The sequence below is a fragment of the Bos taurus genome, chromosome 26 (genome assembly GCF_002263795.3).
Source record: "Bos taurus isolate L1 Dominette 01449 registration number 42190680 breed Hereford chromosome 26, ARS-UCD2.0, whole genome shotgun sequence".
NCBI lineage: Eukaryota > Metazoa > Chordata > Mammalia > Artiodactyla > Bovidae > Bos > Bos taurus.
The window spans coordinates 24,030,078-24,043,542 of NC_037353.1; the positions used below are offsets into that span (position 1 = coordinate 24,030,078).

At 55.8% G+C, this 13,465-nt stretch overlaps 2 protein-coding genes across 2 annotated transcripts; both read right to left on the bottom strand.

Moving 5' to 3' along the window:
• Nucleotides 1-424: 424 nt before the first annotated feature.
• CALHM2 (calcium homeostasis modulator family member 2) lies at nt 425-5,777 on the bottom strand. Its single transcript, NM_001046420.1, has 3 exons — nt 5,533-5,777; nt 2,730-3,444; nt 425-1,495 (listed from the first exon to the last, which is right to left on the bottom strand). Exons 2-3 carry the CDS (start codon nt 3,282-3,284, stop codon nt 1,079-1,081), a joined length of 972 nt encoding a protein of 323 aa, NP_001039885.1. The 5' UTR covers nt 3,285-3,444; nt 5,533-5,777; the 3' UTR covers nt 425-1,078.
• Nucleotides 5,778-8,972: 3,195 nt separating this feature from the next.
• Nucleotides 8,973-12,965, bottom strand: CALHM1 (calcium homeostasis modulator 1). Its single transcript, XM_002698462.5, has 2 exons — nt 12,178-12,965; nt 8,973-9,737 (listed from the first exon to the last, which is right to left on the bottom strand). Exons 1-2 carry the CDS (start codon nt 12,727-12,729, stop codon nt 9,255-9,257), a joined length of 1,035 nt encoding a protein of 344 aa, XP_002698508.1. The 5' UTR covers nt 12,730-12,965; the 3' UTR covers nt 8,973-9,254.
• Between the last annotated feature and the right edge of the window lie 500 nt (nt 12,966-13,465).

The window sequence follows — 13,465 nt, forward strand, 5'->3', positions numbered from 1 at the left end:
GACTGAACCCAGTTAAGAGATCATCAGCCCCAGGGCCTTCCCGCAAGTGGAAACACCTGCCTCTGCCTCCCCTGACCCCCAGCCCTCCCTTCTACCCATTTCAGTCTTGCCCAGGGTCTCTGTCCTCTTCCCTCCCCAGGTCTGGGATTTAGGCCTGTCCCCCCAGTAGCTCAGCTGGTAAAGAATCCGCCTACAATGCAGGAGACCCCAGTTTGATTCCTGGGTCGAGAAGATCCCCTGGATAAGGGATAGGCTAACCCACTCCAGTATTCTAGCTTGGAGAATGCCCATGGACAGAGGAGCCTGGCGGGCTGCAGTCCATGGTGTTGGAAAGAGTCGGACATAACTGAAGCAACTTAGCACATAGCATCATGACCTCCAGCGTGCTGTGACATGACCCATCCAGTCACGCAGACACAAGCTAGTCCTTTATACTAAGAAAAGCTTTATCAAAAATGTGTATAAAATAAAGCTGGAGACATAGCCAGAGGGCTGCTTCCCAGCTGTGCCCAGCGAGCCAGATGTCCATGTGCAGTTCCACAAATGAACTGCATAGCCTTCTGCACACAGAGCCTGCTGGTGAGTTCCATCGTCACCTGACTCTGCTGGCCAGGGCTTCCCACCCAGGTGGGACTGGGTCCCTCTAGTCAGAGGTCATCCTCCACATCATAGTTCATGAAGGACCAGTTCTGGGAAAGGGTCTTTTCTCCAAAGCTGTTGACCGAGTGGCGGTGGCAACAGGAAAGGGGACTTCTTCAGGTCTGAGGGCCTTCCTGCCAGAGCCCACATCGTCTACCAGCTCTCACATCCATATCTCAGTTTTACTTTGTGTTCGTTTCTCTCCTGGCCTGTTTCCCCCAAAAGCTATGGTTAAAAAAAAAATCTCTGGGGAATTCAGTGGTTGCGACCCTGCACCTTCATTGCAGAGGGCAAGGGTTCAGCCCTGGGTCAGAGAACTAAGATCCGACAAGCATGTGCAGCCAAAGAAGAGAAGTCCCCTCATGCTGATGTGAGCAGGCAGTGGGGTTCAGTTTGGGACCAAATACCGTCATTGGCCAAGAGTGTGGGAACGGGGCCCTCAGGAGGGAAGCAAGGACATCTCTACATGGTCCGGGGTCATGCCGTTGCCCACCACACCCTGGGCCCACTTGTGCAGGCGGCTGTAGAGTGGGAGGCCTTGGTTCTCACGGTACAGGTAGACGCCGGTGATGGCGTTCCACTGCAGCCGCGGCTGTGTGCCTTCCACCGGGAACTTCGCGACCAGCTCCTCGTCGTCCTTGTCGAGCGCCACAAAGCCGAAGAAGCGGCGCACGTTGTTGGCAGCCAGCACCCGCGAGTGCACCTCAGCCGTGCGCTGGAACAGCTGGTCCTCGTTGGCGCGGTACTGCGCCCAGTAGGCCTCCTGGCGGTAGCTGAGTGGTGAGCAGTAGTGCTTGAGGCATTTGGTCAGGAACACCAGGATGGCCACCACACCGATAAGCAGCCACCCAAAGAGCTGGCCAGAGAAGGGGCAGGGTTGAGGGCGGGCAGGGAGCTGCCTGGACCCCCACCTGCCCTAGGAAGAAGTGGCGGGAGCTGGTCAGAGGGTGTGGGCTGGGTGGAACCAGGCATAACCCCCTGAGAGCTGGCTCTGTCATTTCTCTGGCCTCAGATTCTGTTCCTCTAAGGGCAGCAGGCCCTTCTGACTGATTCCTCCGCTTTGCCCTCACTCCCTGGAGCTCACACCTTCTCTGTGTTTAGACTTAGCCTCTTTGAAATCACTCATGTGCTTGTCTCGTGTGGCCGTGAGCCTATTGAGGACTAGGACAGTCAAGGTCATCTTTGTTTCCCCATTTAAGCGTGGACAGAGATCTGTGGGCATTTGAGCATCAAATACATTTTATCTCTGCCTACCATCTTCCATCTCTTTTGGTGCTGTCTCCAGCCCTGCTTTTCTACTTGTGTTACTTATGTACCTTTAGAAAATCTGTGCTCGGGTCTTCCCTGGCGGTCCAGTGGTTAAGACTCCGCATTTCCATTGCACGGGTTCAATCCCTGGTCAGGGAACTAAAATCCCACATGCCGTGCAGTGTGACCCCCCAAAAAAGAAAACTGCTCTTTTCTGCCTGTTTCTCACACCCTGCTTCTTTTAAGTTAACACTAGCTGTTTTTCTGCTCCTGCCCAGCTCTCTGCCCTTGCCTCCTCTCCCTGACCCAATTCCTCTCCTTCAGAACTAAGCTGAGGCTGAGGCTAGGATCGTGGTGGCAGCTGCTGCTTCCTTGACTGGACACCCCTCCTGTCTCAAGGGACTCCTTTTCCGTTGGCAATGCCTGAGGCTGACTCTGCTAGGCAGTGGCTTTTCCTGGGATAGGAACATGTTCATCCCCTGAGCCAGCCATCCTCCACCACCAGCTCACAGCCAACAGCAAAGGTTTCATAAGGCGGCAGCGGTTTGTGCTCAATCCAGCTGGAGCGAAGGGCTTAATTTGTGACAGGTATCAGGCTCGGACTGAGCAAGAAGAAAATTCCTTTAATGTTTAAAACTCTCTTATTTGGGATGGCGTTGACCCTTGTCCCACCAATCGCTAACCCATGGATACCCAGCTTTCATGCCTGAGGCTGATAATCTAGTGATTTTCTGGAGAGCTCAGCCCCAGAGGACTAACTGCAGGGTTAACCCTGAGCCGTTACCTGCCCACTCTCCATCAGGTAGGGGAGAAAAGAGGAGCTTGTCTTGGTACAGTCTTACCTGGGACTCGTACTTGAGTCTGCGGCTGACCTCCTCCCGGAAGACTGACAGGTTGGCAGGGCCCTCCCCGCATGGGAACCTGGCCAGGATTTCTGTGGCATGGGCTACTGGGAAGCTCCTTTCTCCAACCATGAGTGAATGGGGGTTCACGAACTCACTGAGAGCACAGACGTAGGCCTCACCACGCAGCAGGGAGATGACAGACCAGGTGACGGGGGCCACGGCCGCGCGGCCCACGATGGAGCTTAGGAGGAGGAAGTTGGGGGCAGCCGAGCAGTTCTTGGTCCTCCGGTACTGGCACTCAGCAACCAGGTTCCAGGTGTGGTTGTTGAGGATGACGCCAATGAGGAAGAGTGCCAGGGCGGGCACCCCAATGGCTGCCAGCCCATACAGGTAGTTCCGGGCCGGTGAGCAAGGGCAGTGGAAAGCCACCACGGTGAACAGCTCCTGGCTGCCCACTGTGCCCAGTGCCACCAGCCCGTTGAAAATCATCACATCCTTGCTCTTGAAGAAGAGTGACAGGAAGCGGAAGTTCTCTGCGATCAGGGCTGCCATGGTGATGGGTGAGCTGGGAGGCTGACGGCAAGGGTGGAGGCAGGAGGAGATCTGGATGATGGCTCCAGGTGGGACTACGAGAGCTTGCAGGCTAGTGGGCACCGGAGGGCGGGGCACAGTCTTGCCATTTCATCCCCTGTAGTGGCCAGTTGAGTGCTTCCTGTGGGACAGTAGGTGACAAATCAGTATTTGCCTCTGAAAATAGGGACCAGGGGGCTCTTGTGAAGTCAGGCTGGTGAGAAACGAAGGAGACTCAGGGAGCCCCAGGGCCTGGGCACATGGAGAGTAGCCACTGTTCACTGAGCTCCTACTACATGTCAGGCGTTTTGCACCCCTCATTGCCCATCGTCACGGTCCTGCACTGAGCTGTGATAGCCCAATGCACGGTTGGAAGGTGGAGGTTTCCCCAGGGTGACTGCCTGCCTGGCTCACACATGAGTGCAGAGCTAAGATTCAAGCTCAGGTCTGTCTGCCTCACGTACCTTGGTTCTTGTCATCCCCATAAGCTTCCCTTGAGGTGGGGACTAGGAATGGCCCTGTGGCTTTGGGGAATGTGTGATATTGACTGGCTTTCCCTTTGGGATTCCAGGTACTTGCTAGTGTGCTGGGGGACCTAGGACAGTTTGGAGGGTGTGTCCTCGGGTGTCTAGCCCATGGGTATAAAAGCTGGAGTGGGTGTCCGGTGGATGAGGGACTTGGGCTTGACCCTGTGCTATGGGCTGGTGTAGAGGAAGGGGTCTCCAGTCAGTGGTGAGCCTGGTACAGCCTCCCTGGAGTTCATAAGAGCCTTTTCATTTTGGAGACCGCAGGCTCTGGACTGGTTTAGGAGATCCTGGCTGTCAACATACTTCATGACTTTTCTCTGGACTTAAGTGTCCTCATCTGTGAAAAGAGGATAAATCATTTGGCCCTTGCCCTCTTAGGAATGCTGGAGGGAAAGAAAGGGAATAAACTGTGCCTGATAACTGTCCCATGTATGACACCCTCCATCTCACCTTGTCCGGTCCTGAAGGCCCCTCCCAGAGGTGAGGTGGATGGCAAGGGGTGGAGGTGGTAATTCTTCGTGGGGCAAAGATCAGGAAACTAAGGCCTCCAGAGGATAAGCGCTTTGCTTAAGCTATTCAAATATGGACGTGCCTGGACGGGACTTTTGAGCGTGACCTGAGGAAGCCTTGGAAGTGGACAACGGTGGGTCAAGCTAAGCAAGCCCTCTGTTTTCCTGGTTTCCTCTGCCCCCGCTCTGTGCCCATCCACAAGAGCCCTGGCAAGCTTCCCCTTCCCCACCCATTCCCCTTTCTCCGTCCAGCAGCCATGTTCCACCCAGGTCCCCAGGCCTGGGGCCGCCCAGCCAGCCAGCAACAGGAGGCCTTGATGAAGCCTAAGGCTTGGCCGTGCCTGAGAGACAGTGGAGTCTCCGGCTCTCGAGCCTGCTCTTGGTCTGGGTAGCAGCGTGCCTGAGAGACAGTGGAGTCTCCGGCTCTCGAGCCTGCTCTTGGTCTGGGTAGCAGCAGGGCTGGCAGCCTGCCAGGAACTAGCCGAGGCCTCCAGCTTCAGCCCTGTTCTGCCCCAACTCCCTTCCCAGGTTCCGCCCACAGAGGCAAGGGTGTGGCCCCTGTTCTTTCTATCCCGGGATGAAAAATAAAAGTCCTCAGGCCAGAGGCAGCTGGGGAGTGGAGCGATGGGAGGTGGGGGGCGGGCAGCAAACAGGTGGGGAGTCCTGCCAGTATTTCCTTCTGTGCCTCCTCTCTGGACTACTGTCCCTCCCGGTTACTGCCAAGACTGCCTGATGGGCTGGGGCAGAGCTGGGTGCCACGTGGGTTGCCAGGTGGAGAAGAAGAGATCTGTCTTCCCTAACTCACTGTCTCTGGCGGTCCTGGAGCTCCAGTCTAACTCCCTGGGAAACAAAAGTTTGCGATATTGCTGGGGATGATCCGGTTAAAGGCAGCCCCCTCCCCCACCCCCCACTCCTCCTCTTGACTTAACAGCCTCTAATAAGCTCCCCTGGGTTTGAAAATCACCACACTGGTGGGTGGTGCACAGAGGAGAGAACACTGCCCCTGAGAATACTGCCCTTGGGCCCCAGGCCTGGGAGTGTCATATCCAGGCCCGATGGGACCTCCAACAGCAGCAGTCAGGACAGGAAACAGGTGCCTGGGGAGTGGGAGGAGGAGGCTCAGGGAGGGGCCTGGCTCCCGGGAAAGTCCCTCTGGGTAAACCCGGAGTGGCCCTGTGTGCTCCCCTTCCTTACCTGGGATCTGCTGCGGGCATCGGTAGCTTTGGCCTCCGAGGGGCAGGGCTCTCCAAGTGGCGCAAGAACATCAGAGACCCTGGGTGGGCACCAGCCCATGCCCTCTCCCTCCTGCTTTGCTTCTTCTGCCCAGGAGAGACCGGCAGGGCCTGGGGCTGTTGGGGTCTTCCGGAAAAAAAGTTTTAACTCCAGAAAAGAGGCTGAACCCCGCAGGATGGATGGTGTGCGCCAGCCAGTGGAAAAACAGTCTCCAGGCAGGCGGGCGCCAGGCAGTGGGGGCGGGCGGAGGGCGGGCGGCGCGGGGAGAGGAGAGGAAGTGGAGGAGTCAGTTTTGCTGCGGCCCGCCTGCCTTCAGAGGCTCTGCACCAGTGGGACCAGTTTGGGAGCCAGACAGGGGGCCCCCGGCATTTCTGGTCTGGGCCTGTCCTCCAGGCTGGTTTCAGGAGCACCCACTCTACTTGATCCTCACTGGCAGAAGCAGCCAGAACCGAGCCCCAAGCAGGATTAGGGGAGAGGAGCCACCAGACCGACGCTGACTCCTAGTGGGGTATGCAAAGCCAAAGGCCCCCCTCCCCCATCCTGGTCCTCTCTGAGCAAGCCCTCCCCCTGCTGGCTCTTCTGTCCTCACTTCCACTCACTCCCCAGATGCTGCTTCGAATCTCAGGAGCGCTGATGAGAAAATTCTGGACTCTAGGGATTTTCTGAGGCCCTTGGGGAGAGCTCTGACTGGTGGGTGGAAATTACAAGAAGGCAGATGAAGCCCTTTGTAACAATTAGAGCTATCCAGCCTATTCCAGAAAGTGGTCGTGAGATCCCTGTCTGTGGAAGTATACAAGCTGAGGCTGAAAAGTCATGGATCGGGAATGCTGAAGGGGAGGGCCCAAAGACAGTGTCGATGACCCACCCTCCCGGATCAAGGGAGAGACCCCCAGACCCCTGTCCACTCTGCAGTCTTGGGGTTCTGTGACCTTAGAACTGCTGAGTGACCTGCTGGCCTCCCTCAGCTGGGCTTGTTCACGTGCAGGAATGAAGGGAAAAGGACCAGTGTTCATTTTTTCACATCTTACGATGTCCCAAATATGGTTCCAGATGCTTCCTCAGAAGTTATCCTTTAACCTCACTATAATCCTGAAAAGCAAGTCTTTTAAACATACGTTTTACAGACAGACAACTGTGGGTCAGAGGGATTGACCCACTGGGATTGAATCCTCTGTGGGACAGAGGATTGTGGGTCAAAGGACTTGCCAAAGGTCCTACAGCCCCAATATTTGAATGCAGGTTTGCCTGACCTAAAATTTTACTCTTTCCTTCACATTTCTTTAAAATTTATTTTTATTTATATTTTGGCTGTGGTGGGTCTTTGCTGCTATGCACAGGCTTTCTTTAGTTGCAGCAAGTGGAGGCTACTCTTGGTTGCGGTGCTCGGGCTTCTTCATTGCAGTGGCTTCTCTTGATGCAGAGCACAGGCTCTAGGCGTGTGGGCTTCCCTAATGCAGCGCATGGGCTCAGTAGTTGTGGTTCATGGGCTCTAGGGCGCAGGCTCAAGCAGTCGTGGCCCACGTTGCCCTGCGGCATGTGGGATCTTCCTGCACCAGGGATCCAGCTGGTGTCCCTTGCATTGCAAGGCCGATTCTTAACTGCTGGATCTCTGGATCACCTTCCTTCACATTTATACTTCCCAATAACTCTGGGCTGGCTTTTTTCCTCTGGACAACAACCCTCCCCCCTCCACCGCCCACTCCCAGCTGTTAACACACCCCTGGTCTTCACTCATCTGAATCACCCCCTAGAGTAAGTCCCACCTCTTGGAGGAGGCCTCCAGCCTACCTAGGCTTCCAGGTTTCTCCCTCTTCCCAAATAATTAAAAGGAGAGAGACTGGGTCTCAGAAGTGGGAATAGAGGGAAGGATGCCTGAGGAAGAATGAAAATTATTAACCCAGTGTTGTAAGGCTCAAGATCAAAATGAATTCTCAGATAAAGGGGACTTAGGTCTCCAAGATGTCTTGGGGCAAGAAGCTTATCTTCTTGGCCCTCTGCTTCCCCCTGGACAAAGGAAGCTCTAGTTCCTTATGTCCCCACCTTCAGTCCAGGAGGAAGAGAAGCCCTCAGATTTGGAAATCAATACCCACATTATCCGCCAAGTACTGCGTGCCTACCACATGCCATGCACTTTACGTACCTCACCCATTTAATGCTCACACAATCCCATGAGGTAGGTGCCTCATCTCCCTTGTACAGATGAGGAAACTGAGGCAAAGTGAAGCAACTGGACACAGTTTGTAAGTAGTAGAGCCAGCATTTGACCCAGTTCTGTCTCACTTTTGAGTCTGGGCCATTTCCACACTAGGTAGCTCCCCTCCCTCTCCTCCACCCTCACCCACACCTCAGGACAGAGACCTTCAGCACATTAGAACCCCCTGCCCAGGGGATGTGGTCTCTGGGAACATGGGAAGACATCAGCTTCCCTTTCTAAATGCTCTGGGGATGGTCTGATTTCCACCTGAGACCTGGATGTGAGGGACGTGGCAGGGCCATCTCCAAGGCCTCTCCATGGCATGTGCTATGGTCTGAATATGTCCCCCGCTCAAATTCATATGTTGAATCTTACCTCCAAAGGCGATGGGACTAACGAGTGGGACCTTTGGGAGGTGCTCAAGGCATGGGATTCATGCCTTATAAAAGAGGCTCCAGGGACTTCCCTGTGTGGTGCAGTGGTTAAAATTTTATGTTCCCAATGCAGGGGGCCTGAGTTCGATCCCTGGTCAGGAGACTCGATCCCATGTGCCACAACTAAGACCCAGTGCAGCCAAATAAATACATAAATAAAACGTTTAAAAAGAGACTCCAGAGAGCCCCCAGTCTCACCCACCACAGGACACAGTGAGCTGGCATGCTCTACCAACCAGGAAGAGGGCCTCTATCAGAACATGACCATGGCAGTGCCATGATCTTGGACTTCCAGTCTCCAGAATGCTGGGAGAGGCCTCTGTCATTTAGAAGCTACCCAGTCTGCTGTATTTGTTAGAACAATTCAAACAGACTAAGACAGGGGCCTTCCGTGCCAGCACTTCCGTGCTAAGGAAGTGTGCAGTCCGCCTTGATGATGTTGAGTGACCTCCGTGGGGAGCCACACCCTGGCTTCTCCCGACTGGACCTAGCTTCTGATATCTTATCCCCTGTGACCATAGGCGTGTTCCATCAGATGGGGCTGTGTCAGGTCCTTATGGCCCACTTTGGTCTATTCAGCCTCACTCAGGAGACCAGCCAAAATCAGAGGATTCCTGCTTCATGAGGTGGCTGGACTTCCCTGAGCCTTGAGCATAAGGGAACTAAGATCTTAAAAAAGAATCACAGATGAGTGAACGCTGGGGCAAGGCGCTCACAGAGCCTGAGAGGAGATAGTGAACCAGGGGTGACGTGGCCTGGGAGGGGCTGGGCAGATGGGAGCTTGTCTCCCCCAAAGGCAGTTCTGAATCCCTCTGACTAATACTGCTCGTGGCCCTGTAACTCCAGGACCTTCCAGGATAGTCCCATAGCTGGGGGACTGAGGTCCCCTTCCAACTCCAAATTTCCCGCCTCAAATGGGCAGGTGAGTGCCTGGGCATGCAGGTCTGCTCTGGAGCCTACGATCAGCACCTGCAGCCTTCATCTCTTCATCCACTTTGGGGGTCTGAGGAGCTGTGGGCTCACACCCCATTCCCACCTCTTCACCTGGCCACGGCTCACACTTTGCTGAAGTAGGTGGCCACCTCCTTGCGTGAAGGCCGGGGCCCGCCCCCAGCCCAGCCGTTGCCCACCAGTGGCTCCTCCTGGCCCAGCCGCAGGGGCGGCTTGCACTCATGCCAGCTCGTGAGCAGCCTGTTCATGGTGCCCTGATCGGTGATGCCATGCAGCTTCTCCCTCTCCTCATCCACCCCTTCTGTGGCAGCAGGGGCGGCCGAGCCAGTGGGGCCGGCAGCCAACGCCCCGTGGGCGTGACCCAGCTCCAGGTCGTGGTTCATGGCCTCGAAGAACTGCTGGATACAGACCTTGGCGAAGGCCTTGGCGTGCTCCGTGCATGTCTCATCAAAGAGCTTGCGCTCGATGTCGATGTAGTGGGACCAGTACTTGCTTTTAAGGAAGGCGGCCTGTGTGAAGCAGGGCCGCACAGAGCGCACGACAAATGCCAGCAGCGTGGTCAGCAGCACGAAGGACCAGCCCAGGGCCTGAGACGAGAGAAGACAGAGTCAGCCGGGCACTGCCCTCCGGCCTCCCGAGCCTGTCCAAGCCCCCAAACCACACTCTGTGCCAGGGCCTTTAGGGAAAAGAGCACTGACTACAAAGAGCAAATGCCGGCACCTCATGGCCTCCACTTCTCTCCTGTACAATGGGCACAGATATACCATCTCGTGGAAATGAGACCGCGTGAGTGAAATGCCCGGTGTGTAGGCCTGGCTCTCAATACACAGGACTTGGCTGGGCAGACCTTGGAACTAGAATGCCTGGGTTTGCCCATCTGCACTGCAGGCATATTCCAGAGATTTGTGGGATCTGCTCCAGGCTGTTACATTAAAGCAAACACGGCAATAAAGTGAGTCACACCATGTTTTTGGGAGCCCAGTGCACATAAAAGTTGTGTTTACACTAACATAACATGTGCAATAGCATTACGTATAAAAAATAATGTATACAACTCAATTAAAAAATGCTTTATTGCTGCAAAATGCTAGCCATTATTTGAGCTTTCAATGAGCAGTAGTAGTAAATCAAAGATCAGAGATCACAGATCACCATAACAAATATAATAATGAAAAAGTTTAAAATACTATGAGAATTGGCAAAATGTGACCCAGAGACAAGACGTGAGCAAAAGGTGTTAGAGAAACGGCACCAACAGACTTTCTCGATGCAGGGTGGCCAGGAACCTTCAACTTGTGAAACACGCAGTATCTGTGAAGCCTGATAGAGGTATGTGCAATAAAACAAGGTCTGCCTGTCCTTAACAGTTGACTGGGAGCAAAGTACCTGCCTTCTCTGTGCCTCAGTTTCCCCACCTACAAAATGGGGCTGTTGATCATAACCATCCCACTGGGTTGTTCTGAGGACTAAAACTGGCAATAAACAGCACAGTGCCTGGTTCCTAGTTAGTGCTCAGTAACTGTTAGTCACTATTACTGGCCAACCAGCCCTCACTAACTATGCCTCTTCCTTCAGGAAGCCCTCCCTGACCTCCCATAGTGACGCTTCCTCCTCTGAGTCCTGTACCTCGCCTCTGGCTCCTGCTGCTGTCTGCCTTTCAGTCGCAGCTCTCAGTCAGTGCCTCCCGTGTGGGCTCCGAGCTGAGCCCTCAGGGGTCACAGAGACAAATCGGACAATTGCTCAAACTTGTGCTGAAGAGCACTGGACACTCAGGTGCTGGTTCTATTCTTCCAGTAACTCACTGTGGTGAAGGCTGCTCCCCCAGTTTCAACTTAGGGTCAACCCCAGTTGCACAGAGAAGCATTCGGCCAAATCAGGGTGAGCGAGGCAGGGCAACCACTGTCAGTAGTGGGGGTCAGTGGTTATGGTAGAGCACCCTGGGGCGGGGAAACTGCAGAGCATGTGCTGGATGAGGAAATGTGGGCCCTGCTGGGCTGAATCTCCAAAAGTTTCAGGTAAACCTGGAAATCTCATTTTTATGTGATAGTTTTCAGGTTTTAGATGATGTCAACTAATTCTAAAATTAAACTTTGAATTCAGCCCCTGAAGTCCAAATGACATACTGTAGGCCAGGCAGCCTGCCCTCTGGGGCCCCTTTTAGTCTATGAGGTAATTGTTTAAAGGTCAGGTGGAGGGTAAAGTGGATGACGGACAAGTGTTCAGACCAGAGGAGGCGCAGGCGGGAAGGAAAGCGCTCGGAGTGTGAAGTTCACAGGGGCACCCGGTGACAACGCAAGCCCCAGAGGGGAGAGTTCAGGCTGGAGGGGAAGCCGGGGCGTCTGGACTCATCGCAGCAGAGTGTGCATGCTTCTGTAGCCTTGTCCCCTCCCTGGTAGACCCCTGCCCAGGTCTTCCTGCCCACGCACCACAACTGCTGAGGAGTCCTGAGGGGCTCAGATGAGTGGCGGGCCAGAGTGGCAGATAGCGTGGAAGCAGGGCTCCAGAATCCCCTGTCAGTGGGCCCTCCAGCCCTGCCTTTGGGGCACATCCCAACAGTCCATCCCCTCACTCAAGCCTCCTTCCCCTGAGCAGGGAGTGCCAGCTGGGGCCATTTGCCAGGGAAATGTACCCAAATTGCGCAGCCACCCACCGGCCTCACCACTGTCCGGACCTGGAAGAGGAAAAGGATGCAAATTCCCCCAGGTTTCCAAACTGGAGCTCAGGCAGTTGGGTCCACTCAGGGGAACCTCGGACAGGGCACAGGCCTCTTTCCCCAGGTGGCACTGACCTGAGGAAAGACACCTGCCTCCGCCTTCAGAAGCCCTGGCCCCCTTTGGGAAAATATGCCCCCACCCCAGGGAACTGCATCTGAGTGGACAGACCCATCCCTGGCTTGGGGGCCCCCCATCTATTGGGGAAACATAAGCACGCCCTGTGGAAGCTCCACTTCAAGAGCGGGGAAGGAATACTTTCCGAGGGACCCAACCTGTGAGGGGAGCCCCAGCCCAAGGCCGTCCGGCCCCTCACCTGCGAGATGCAGCGCAGGTAGCGCACAGCCACCTCGCGGGCCAGCAGCCAGTCGCCCTCGTAGATCTCAGGGCAGGGCACCCGGGCCAGCAGGCGGGCAAGCTCTGGTGGGGGCAGGCCGGGCACCAGGCTGCCATTGCCCAGCAGGCTCACGGGCACCGCCGTGCAGAATGCGCAAAGGAAGCACTTGCCATCGAGCAGTGTGACAGCCACCCAGACGACGGGCGCGATGAGGGCGCGCTGGGCCATGGAGCAGAACATGTAGCGCAGCACCGCGGGGTCCTTGGCCCGGTGGCCCTGAGGCCGCTTCCATTCTTCGGCCAGCATGGACACGTTGTTGTTCATGACCAGGCCGAGCAGGAAGAGCACCAGGGGCGGCGCCAGCAGGATGCCGGCGCTGTAGGCAGCGTTGTAGCCCGGCAGGCAGGGGCAGTTGAAGTCGAAGGCAGAGTACATCTGGGCACTGGCCAGGGCCATGATACCGCAGATGCCATTCATGAAGGACTCCTGGTTGGACTGCAGGAACTGGAAGATCATCCGGAACTTGTCCATGGTGCCCCCACGGGGCCTGCTGGCCTCCTCCCGCCTCACCGCGGCCTCAGGATGGCCCCTGAGGCCCACTCTGCCCAGCGGGCGCCCACGTCATGGCTGAGACAGGCAGAGCTCTGGGCGGAGGCTGGGGCCGCTGTCTCTTTGAACCTTCTAAGTCAGGTGCTGGCCGGGAGGGCGCAGCTTGACCAATCCCGTGGGTGCAGCAGTCTGCCCTCCCCTGCTCCACCCTTCCTGGGTTTCTCTCTCTCTCCACAGCTGGCTCCGCCACTGGGAAACCACGAGGACCACACCTGACTGGGACCAGTTCTCTGGCTGCTGGAGGAGGGTGGGGATGGAGGCTCCAACTCAGCTGGGAAGACAGGCCCTTGGGCAGGGTTGAAGTTTGGGAGAATCTAGGACTGCTGCAGAGGCCTGAGCTCCCGGGCCTTGACCCCTGGGCTCCTAGGAAGCGTGTCACCCTCTTTCTGTCCTTCCCATTGGGTCTTTCATCCATGCTGTGTCAGGATCCAAGAGGACTCCTCCATTAGTGCAGACAATGGTATGATGATGTAGTGAAGGCAGTCGTGGTGGCCCAGTCATAGGTGTGATAATGGTGGGGATGCCAGTTATGATGGTGATGCTGCTGATGGTGGTGGGGATGCCAGTTATGATGGTGATGGTGCTGATGAGGGTGGGATGCCAGTCATGATGGTGATGGTGCTGATGGTGGTGGGGATGCCAGTCATGATGGTGATGG

Excerpts from the sequence above, each read along its gene's own strand:
- CALHM1 (XM_002698462.5), bottom strand. The coding sequence starts at position 12,729 with ATGGACAAGTTCCGGATGATCTTCCAGTTCCTGCAGTCCAACCAGGAG. Across the intron at positions 9,738-12,177 it reads ACCTGCGCTGCATCTCGCAG|GCCCTGGGCTGGTCCTTCGT; the intron begins GTGAGGGGCCGG and ends CTCTCGTCTCAG.
- CALHM2 (NM_001046420.1), bottom strand. The coding sequence starts at position 3,284 with ATGGCAGCCCTGATCGCAGAGAACTTCCGCTTCCTGTCACTCTTCTTC. Across the intron at positions 1,496-2,729 it reads GACTCAAGTACGAGTCCCAG|CTCTTTGGGTGGCTGCTTAT; the intron begins GTAAGACTGTAC and ends TTCTCTGGCCAG.